A 10,287-nucleotide genomic window follows, 5' to 3' on the forward strand; every position below is an offset into this window, starting at 1 on the left:
CTGGAAGCAGAGTTCTCAGAGCTTTGGGAGGATCTGACAGAAACTAGGACTTTTTCTGGAACCAGACAACAATCACCACATTTTGGTCTCAGTTACAAACTCAGAGGAAACTAGTGGAGGAGGAAGAGGTGAGGATGATGACAGGATGAAGAAGATCAACACTGTTCACAAAGTTTATAATTAAAGCAATCATTTATTTTAATGGTCCAACTTTTCATTAAACTAAACCATTATTTTTTTAAAACAGTCAAAGATCCTAAAAGGTGAATTATGGAGCAGCAGCTCAACGAGTGAAGAGAGTTTAAAGTTTAAAAAGTCTCTCTGGCTGATTGGATCTGAGAGGAAATAGACATTTTCTAGAGTTCAGGGTTTTCTATTCATTTCAACCTGAAAACTGATAAAAAGTTAAATATTTTTAAATGATCAAATGTCTAAAAACCAGAAGCTGCAGCTGTCCTGGATGAACTGAATGTTTAGATGTTTGAATGGCTGAAATCATCCAGAGGATGAAGGAAGTAGTTAAAGGCCAAAAACATCCAGAATCAACTTGAAGAAAGAAGAAGAAACAGGAGGACAATAGTGCTGAATCAGCATTCACACAATGAAAACATCTGGACTCACCGAGCCTTTCTGCAGTTCCTCACAGCTGGAACCAGTCTCCGTCGTCCATCTGATGATGTGTTGTACTTCTCCAGGTCCAACTCATCCAGAACCTCTGACATCTGCAGTATGAAGGCCAGAGCTGAACAGTCAGACACTGAGAGCTGCTGCTTCCCTGAATCCAGCAGCCGTTTGATCTCCTGATAAAATGGTACATCGTTCATCTCCACCAGACAGTAGAAGATGTTGATGCTTCTGTCAGGAGAGATTCTATCAGTGTTCATCTCCATCAGGTTGATGATGATGCTCTGGATGGTTTCTGGACAGTTTTCTGTCTGACCCAGCAGATCCTCTAAGAGTCTCTGGTTGGACTCCACAGTGAGACCATGAAGGAAGCGGACAAACAGGTCCAGGTGGCCATTTTCACTGCTGAGAGATTTATACATGACTTTGTTCATGAACTCATCTAGAGATATTTCATTGTAGTTTTCTCCCAGGAACATGTCAATCACGTCACTGTCCTCAACTTCTTCTTCTTCTCCAAGGAACATCTTGATCACCTCACTGTCCTCATCTTCTTCTTCTTCTCCCGGGAACATCATGATCACCTCTGATCTCCTGCTGGTGAAGCAGTGGAGCATGTAGACGGCAGCCAGAAACTCCTGGATGCTCAGATGAACAAAGCAGTAGACTGATTTCTGGAAGATCACACTCTCTCTTTTGAAGATCTCTGTACAAACTCCTGAGAACACCAAGGCCTCTGTGACATCCAGACCACACTGCTCCAGGTCTTCTTGGTAGAACATGATGTTTCCTTTCTCCAGATGTTCAAACGCCAGCCTCCCCAGCTTCAGAAGAACTTTCCTGTCAGCCTCCATCAGCTCCTGTGGACTTGTCTCATGTCCTCCATGGTACTTGTTCTTCTTCCTCTTTGTCTGGACCAGTAGGAAGTGTGAGTACATGTCAGTAATGGTCTTGGGCAGCTCTCCTCTCTGCTCTGAGGTCAACATGTTCTCCAGAACTGTAGCAGTGATCCAGCAGAAGATTGGGATTGCACACATGATGTGGAGAGTTTTTGATTTCTTGATGTGGGAGATGATTCTGCTGGACAGCTCTTCATCATTGAATCTCTTCCTGAAGTACTCCTCCTTCTGGGCATCGGTGAAGCCTCGTACTTCTGTTACCCTGGAAATACATGAAGGAGGGACCTGATTGATTGCTGCAGGTCTGGTAGTTATCCAGATGAGAGCTGAGGGAAGCAGGTTCCCCTTGATGAGGTTTGTCAGCAGAACGTTGACTGATGACTTCTGAGTGACGTCAGAAACCAGCTGACTGTTGTTGAAGTCCAGTGAAAGTCTGCTTTCATCCAGCCCATCAAAGATGAAGAGAAGTTTGCAATTATCCAGCTGCTCTGCTGGGAGCTTCTGGAGTGTTGGATGGAAAACATGGAGCAGCGAGAGAAGACTGTGCTGCTCATCTCTGATCAAGTTCAGCTCCCTGAACGAAAGCAGAACCACCACACTGACATCTTGGTTCTCAAAGCCCTCGCCCCAGTCCAGAGTGAACTTCTGCACTGAGAAGGTTTTTCCAACACCAGCAACGCCATTGGTCAAAACCACTCTGATGGCTCCATGTTGGTCAGGGAAGGTTTTAAAGATGTCATGGCACCTGATTGGATAGTCATGGAGGTTCTGGATCTTGGAAATTCTCTCCAGCTGCTTCACCTCATGCTGGGTGTTAACATCTTCACTCTGTCCCTTTGTGATGTAGAGATCAGTGTAGATCCTGTTGAGGAGGGTTCTACTTCCTGTTTCATCACTTCCTTCAGTCACATGTTCACATCTCGTCCTCAGACTGATCTTATGTTCCTGTAGGACCTTCTGCAGACCAACATATTCTGAAACACAGAAGAAAATAAGTAAAAACATGTTTGCTTTAGTAATAAATTTGGAACAAAACCATCTGGAACATTAGGAGGTCTTATCATTGTATGGTTTCTGACTTCACAGGATGTGATGCTAAACAATCAGATCTATTCTGTTTTCAGACATTAAATGCAGCCCTTTAGTCATTGTTAGGATGGCCCTTAGCGGCTGGAGGAAGTAGGAGACTTGAGGCAGAGAAACTGTGCAACCCCACTGGGTGTTTATTCACCAACATTTAACAACAAACAACCCTGCTTACAGTGTCTTAGGGTCTCAGCAGCAACACACACCTCAATATGGCCAACATGCAGCCTTTTATAGTTGCAGACTGTTCCAATTCACAAACAGGGTAAAACAAAATACATACACACAAACAAGGTTTGACAAACTAACTAAATCCTCATGATAATACATATTATCAAATTCTAGTCATTCTAAGCATCTCTAAAAGACCTTTTTTATTCATATAAATACAAATCCAACATTAAATATATAAAATGTATAACTCTACTGCTCCCCCTCTTCCATCTGCTTTGGTCTCTTCCGGAACCTTTAAAAGGTGCTCAGGCCCCCGGGGAATCTTTTAGCCTGAACACCCTGCAGAGGAAGAGAGAGGTAAGCCACACCCATACAAAGCCTTCAAACATTTTAACAATCAATACCTATTTTATTCCTTTGTTGTATTTTAACAGGACATGATCAGTTCCAGCTGAGATGCCACTGAAAACACCCAATAAATAAACATTTCAATCTGTTTGTATCTGTTTCATTTCCTTCATCATGCATTTCTTTTATCATTTAACACATTTTAAGTGTTGTGCCGCCAAGTAATGAAGACCTTCATTACAGTCATTTTCCAGATTGGATTCTGCAATCTGAAGCCAACTTCTGCTTCGTTTGGGTTTTTCAGTTCTGATTTAAAGCAGAACCTTATAGGCCTGGTGTAATGACCAATAAAAATAAAACAAGAGTCAATGCATGGCAGGAACCTACTGTTCAACACCCAACAAGTGATCTCTTTATTATTTATTTTTCTTCCATCACCATTCATGTGACCCATACCGCTGCGTCACCCCCACAAAAATGGTATCAAAATGTTCAGCTTGATCCCAAGAAGGGAAGTATTACTTTTAGTGGGATTCTGAGTTAAAATGAGCACATAAATTGAGAAAAACAAGACAAATCTAGGCCTAGTGTCTCACAGAATCAGTAATATTTCTCTCTGAAACACACAGCACAGTGGAGGTCTGACTCCAAAACTCTTTTAAGTCACCCTCACAAGCACAAATATTGCCCTATTGATCTCAAAGTCGGTCATGACATAGATACACATGCCTGTGTGGCCTATGTGGTTTTGGTGGCTTCTATCGGTGTGGTAATGAACGACAAGGAGCTGCTCAAGTTGGCATCAGCTGTTTCTTTAATTCTCCATCTGCATTTCACAGAACGGGCATGGAGGTAAGGTCAGTCTCTGGCATAAAACAAGCTCCTCGTCAGTGATCCTCATGGCTCTGAGGATTACCCATAATACAATAACCACAATAAAATAATTTAAAATTACAGTGATCGTATAGTGGATTTTGTTTTACAATAAAAGGACAACCAGTGAGTCTCCTTTTTAGAGAAAATAAAGTAACTAATTAAAATGTTCTGAAAAATAAAATAAAATGCTGACATTTTATTTACTGGATGCCATTTTTATGTTTTAGTTTATATAACCTTGCATTTTAGAACAGTGCAGAAACATAAATTAACCACATCATTGTATAAAACTGTTAATATAAAAATGGCATCCAGTAAATAAAATGTCAGCATTTTATTTTATTTTTCAGAACATTTTAATTAGTTACTTTATTTTCTCTAAAAAGGAGACTCACTGGTTGTCCTTTTATGTAAAACAAAATCCACTATACGATCACTGTAATTTTAAATTATTTTATTGTGGTTATTGTATTATGGGTAATCCTCAGAGCCATGAGGATCACTGACGAGGAGCTTGTTTTATGCCAGAGACTGACCTTACCTCCATGCCCTTTCTGTGAAATGCAGATGGAGAATTAAAGAAACAGCTGATGCCAACTTGAGCAGCTCCTTGTCGTTCATTACCACACCGATAGAAGCCACCAAAACCACATAGGCCACAATGGTGCCGTGACCCGGACCGAACATATTTCAACAATATGCAAAAACGACAACCACAAACGCACTTCACAAAATGCATTAATAATATTTCTTTAACACATGACAGAGACACGTTACCTCGTCAGTGATCCTCATGGCTCTGAGGATTACCCATAATACCTCGCTCTTTCTAGGGTGAATGCAATACAACTTTTTACCAGCAGATGGTGCATTTTAGCAGGATTTAACCTCAACCATTTTAACTATGTTACACCTGCTCCCATAAAATGTTTTCAAAATTTTGCTAAGGCATATGGTTTATTGTCAAGGTCCTTGAGACCGACGCTGGGTATGTCACAAGTATAGAAATTCTGTCTCCAGCATCCTGTCTTATAGAGAAAGCCAGCCCAGGTCCAGATAATTAATTACCAGAGCAACAAGTCCCAGAGAGAGGCAGTGAGTAGTCTCACAAACAGTCGTACGCAGGTCTCACAATGCATTGTGAGAAGAATACATATTTCCTGTGACTATTCATATTTTGTTTACATAGAATTATTATTTCTCTGAATTTTTGAGTGTAAATTAAAATCCTTACTATGAAGTTTGAATTTTTTAAAGAAATTAACAATTACCCACTGTCTTCATGTTTTTTTTTATTTTGGACCATGAGTGAGAACCACATGTGCGAAGCTTGTACTCAAGAGTCTCAGACTGAATTTCATTGTGAAAGGGGTTCAACCATTGTACTGTAATCGTGAGCTAAATCAACCATATCAGTATGATAATAGACCTGACAATAGTTTCTGTTATTGTATTTTAAACAGATGTACTTCTGATATTACCAAGTGCAAGTCCATCTGTGTGAGTTGTGGCTAAATTGCTAGGTCCAAAGCAATGGGCACACTTCTGCAGGCCCCATTTAAATTTCTTCAGGAATTTTCCAGTTATAATAATATTATACCCTCCATTTATAATCAAGAATAGATTACCATTAATCAATGTTAATGATATTGAACAGTAAAATCAACCAATATCTGATTGGTGCTCTGCTACATTTTGTAATATTTTATCTGAACTTTATTGATCTATTTACAGTCCATTTATCACTTGTCATATAATTTTTACAGGTATTTTTCTGAATAGGCTCAAATTAAATGGGGATTATATTAACCAGAGTTACCAACACATTTACACCAGCTGGAAAAACAGATTTAGTTGAAATAATTGATTACAAAGAGATGGTTAAAACTTTGAATCTCCAAATCTGAATTAAAGATGTGGATCTGGTTCAACAGAGACGATGGGAGGAAACTCTGAGATGTTCAGTCTCACCTGGCGCACAGCTGCTCCTCTTCCTCCATACAGGAAGATCTTCCTTCCATCCATCCATCCATTGTCTATCACTTCTTATCTCTGCAGGGTCATGGAGGGACTGGTGCCGATGTTCAGCAGGAATCAGGTGAGAGCTGGGGTTCACCCTGGACAAGTAAAGACATTTATTCATCACTGAAATATTTCACTAACAACAGGCTGGAGCTGAAGATGTTCATGAAGATCCACCACAAACTAGAGACCAGAAACTGGGTCAGAACAGAACTTCAGAACATTGATGTTCTCTGGTTTAAAGTTCTTTATTGTATTATATCTGGTATCATGATTGATCTTCCTTTTGTTGTATTGAATCTGTTCTGGTTCAATAATCATGATTCTGTCTGATCCATCAGAGGCTGAAAGAAACAGAAACTGATTCTAATCTAGATCCCAGTGGAGAAAGTTGGATCCTTCAGTAACACCAGTAACACTATTCAGACCCAGTTTGCATTGATCTGAGCTCTTTATAAAGAGCCTTATGCTGTGGCAGATCATTTTGTGGACATGCTAGCAGAGCTAACAACAAGTTATCTAAAGTTCACGTCTTTTATTAGTCCTATAAATTTGGGTCGACTAAATCTGACCTCATGATCCTTTGGACTTTGATTCTGTTCACTTTGTAGTTATTTTTGTCCTGATTTATTGTTTGCAGTTGTAGTCTTTGTTACAGTCCATCTTTATTGAGTGCAGTTCCTGTTTTATTCAGGTGGTCTGGTTCCTTTTATGGACTTAGTAATGATTTCCATCTGGTTCTAAGCTCTGAAGCAAAGAGACAGTAGAAAACAGGAGGTAAGAAAGATTTTTGAAGCTTTGAGTTTCTAACTAAAAACCTTCTGCTTTAGTCTGTCTGTTATTACAGTTCGAAAGAAATGTGTTTTAAAGTTCATTTAGGTTCAAATTAGCTTAAGATGCATAACTGCATGATCACAATCCAAGTAGATAAATGTTATGTTGTTGGTTAAATCTTGGATTTAATAAGAAATTAAAAAGTTTATGAAGAAACTTTTTAATTTCAAGGTTTTAGGGTTGAGTTTTGTTGTGGAGTTGGACAAAGTTTATCCCATGAATCAATCACTAGTCATCAACGTTAATAAATATCATGGAACAGAAAATGGACGCATAATAAAGCCTCTATTTTTCTGCCTGTCTCCTCGTGTATCCAAGCATAGAACCTGTCTGCTCTACAGAGTCACATGAACCAGTTAGAAACTGGTTTCTTACTCTGGTTCTGATGGTCCAGGTTCAATACTGAACTCTGGATTGTGTCGTTTGGACCGGTCACTCCTCATGGAGGGACAGCTGGATCCTGGAGGTTCTGCTCTCCCTCTGTGGTTCTGACCTCTGAAACACAAACATGTTGTTATTCAGATCAATCAGTGAGAAACTGAGATAAAAACCAGAGAAGAAGCTCTGAACACAAACTGCTGCAGGTCTGAAGCTCCAGAGTGAAACATTCAGACTGATCTGTTGGGTCAAACTGAACCTTCAAGTTTATTTGTTCAGTTCATTTCAGCAGCAAGGCAGTTCAAGGTGCTTTGCATAATAAAGCAGAAAGCTATAAAGAAAACACCAGGCATTCAACAACTGAACAGACATTATATTTGATGAGAGCATCACCAAAATCATAACCATCAAATATGTTGGTCACTGTTTCATTTATAATCAAAGCCACTAAAATCAGATGGTTTTTAGTCTGGAGATAAAGAAATTCAGTGTTTCGACTCTTATTCAGTTTTCTGGAAGTTTATACAATTTAAACTTTGACAAACTCACCTGGTTCATCTTCTGGTAAAAATCAGTTTAGTGACGTGATTGAGACGAGAGACTAGTGATGGAAAAGTTACTGCAGAGTAAAGAGTCAACTAGTTGCTGCAACATCCAGTTCAGAGACAATCTGAGTCGTTGCTCCTCACATTGTTGCTGGTTTTTGTTTTCATGCAACATTTTCATCATTTTTCATTCAAACTGATTTACTGACCAACATCCTTCATGTTTAACTTTAAATTAATATGGAAGAAATTTAAGTTACTTTTGATCAAAGATCAACCAGTTAATATCATCTATATTTAGAAACTGGTTTCTTACTTTCTGTCTGAGGGTCCAGGTTCAGAACTGAACTTTGGAGGTTCATCTTTGGACCGGTCACTCCTCACAGACGGACTGATGGGTCCAGGAGGTTCTGCTCTGTCCTTCTTTAGATCCAGATCTTCCATCTTCTGGACTTCAGTCAGCCTAAGAAAGAAACCAGAACCAGTCAGTCCAGTAGTCCAGGTCCAGTAAGTGTCCTGTGAAGCAGAAGCTGTTCCCATCAGGAGTTCAGAGGATCAGAAGAACCTGATTCCAGCTCAACCTCAGAAACTAAACGTCTCTTAATGGTTTTGTCTGGAATTGTGACATCAAACTTCTCGGTCTTTCAAACAGAAACAAGAAGCTTCTGCCAAAAACAAGACAAGAAAACATGAACCAGTAGAAATCACCAAGTACTGGACTGGTTCCAGTCTGACTACAGAACAGGGATTTCAGGTAACTTCTCACTGGAAAGGACAGAAGTCACCTGTGTTCCACCACAAGGTCAGGCTATAGCAAAGTAATCAGATTACTTACCAGGACTAAATGATACACAGCTCTACATTATGATGTCACTAGGTGACCTTTGACCCCATCCAATCACTGAACAGATGCTTAGAACAGATAAATGTGTGGATGTGACAAAACGTTTTCCAGCTGAACAGAAGCAAAACTGAAGCCTAAAGAGGAGTGATCTAGAGTTTTTGGATTTTTAATTTTTGGATTAAAATGAATGTTTGTACAGCTGATGTAAATTTTTAATCCATCAATTCCCCCCCCCGCCCCCAAATAACTTTCACATATTGAATTTATTACCTCAGCGTCACAACAAAGGTTGAACTTAGTTTGTAACATTAATCAAATTAAGCCGCATTTTAACATTATATGCAGCAGAAAGTGATCAGCTAACTTTGGTTAATCAAAGTGAATTCATGATTTAATGAGGAAATAATATGTCCACATATTACCTGGTTTGTAAAAATGGCTTCTTCCCTTAAGAACTGATGTCATTATTTGAAAACGTTTCATGTGAAAGAAAGTTGTTTGTCTGATTTTAGTTATACCATCTGAAACATTTAAGAATTATAAAAAAACAAAGTGTAGAACAATGGCAGCAGCATAATATCTAACCGCCTCATGATCACAGACGTAAAGAACTACAAACATGTCTGTCCATGTTCTGACTCTGTTCACTGATAAGTTTTATGGTTCAGTTGGAACCGAAACATTGTTTGTTTTAACAAATAAAGTAACTTTGTTCACCACAGAACCAGAAACAATCATTAGAAACACATTTATTGCTGCTGACACCAAACTCTGTAAAACAGCTGCAGGGACAGGAAGTTACTCTGGAACAAAAATCTGTCAGAGAATCAAACAGGTCAGAGAATCAAACAGTTCTGACTCTTTTTCTCTTCAGAAAGAGAAAAACTCACTGAGCTGCAGTGAAGTTTCAGTAAAAAGTGATTTTACCTTCAACTCTGAGAGACTTGATTTAATTCACTCGTTCTTCAGAGCTTATCTTCTCTTCCTGCTACCTGTCAAACATGTCATGCCTGGTAGAGACTCGGGTGACTTACAGGAAGTGAGTGAGGAAGGGTGACTTACAGGAAGTCACTTGAGTTTCTCCATAGACATAATATAATATAATATCCTTATATTATGTCTATGAGTTTCTCTACCAGTCATGATGCATTCAAGGCATATTTAGCTTAAAGGAGCCATGATGTTGTTTATCCACAGGGTTATATTCTTCATCTTGTTGGTTTTACTGGCGGTTGGCAACAAACTGCTAGTAGCATTGCCAGCACTTACTGGTATGGAGTGTGGTTTGTGATGATCTATCTATCTTCCCCTACTTTTACTTCATACCTAATCCCTACAAGAATTTCTGACTAAACATACACTCACACATACACACCTACTTATATAACCTTGCTTGCCTATAGCTTTAGTTATTCTTTACCCATTCACAACCATATTACTCTACTCAGATTCTATGAAATTTTAAGAAATTGAATAATTATTTGAATATGTCTACTTCCCAAATCCCTCCTCAAAAAATCTACTACCTAAACCTTTCTTTAATACCTGCACACTCTCTCAACATGCATCTTGTCTCTTCTTCATATTTATAACACTCTAAAATAACATGCGCTATTGTTTCAAACTTCTCACAATATTCACACTTTCCTGTTTTATG

General features: G+C 39.0%; 1 protein-coding gene and 1 long non-coding RNA gene across 5 annotated transcripts in view; both read right to left on the minus strand.

Annotated features, from left to right (window-relative positions):
- Positions 1-246: 246 nt before the first annotated feature.
- Positions 247-10,287, minus strand: part of LOC103130332 (protein NLRC3-like) — a 14,956-nt gene continuing 4,915 nt past the window's right edge. For 2 of the 4 annotated variants that reach the window (XM_016665817.1, XM_016665818.1), the window contains exons 4-6: positions 7,239-7,358; positions 5,979-6,124; positions 247-2,497 (exon numbers count right to left, since the gene is read on the minus strand). In XM_016665817.1, coding sequence (XP_016521303.1) covers positions 618-2,497; positions 5,979-6,124; positions 7,239-7,358 — 2,146 coding nt within the window. In that variant the 3' untranslated portion in view covers positions 247-617. Of the gene's footprint in view, positions 2,498-5,978; positions 6,125-7,238; positions 7,359-8,102; positions 8,250-9,557; positions 9,648-10,287 lie in introns of those variants that run through there. The other 2 variants (XM_016665820.1, XM_016665819.1) reach the window with 2 other exon arrangements.
- Positions 3,928-4,932, minus strand: LOC107834440 (uncharacterized). The gene is made up of 2 exons (XR_001660239.1): positions 4,785-4,932; positions 3,928-4,014 (listed from the first exon to the last, which is right to left on the minus strand). It is a non-coding gene; the product is annotated as an uncharacterized LOC107834440 (long non-coding RNA).

The sequence above is a fragment of the Poecilia formosa genome, unplaced genomic scaffold, assembly GCF_000485575.1.
Source record: "Poecilia formosa unplaced genomic scaffold, Poecilia_formosa-5.1.2 Scaffold625, whole genome shotgun sequence".
In the NCBI taxonomy this organism is placed as follows: domain Eukaryota; kingdom Metazoa; phylum Chordata; class Actinopteri; order Cyprinodontiformes; family Poeciliidae; genus Poecilia; species Poecilia formosa.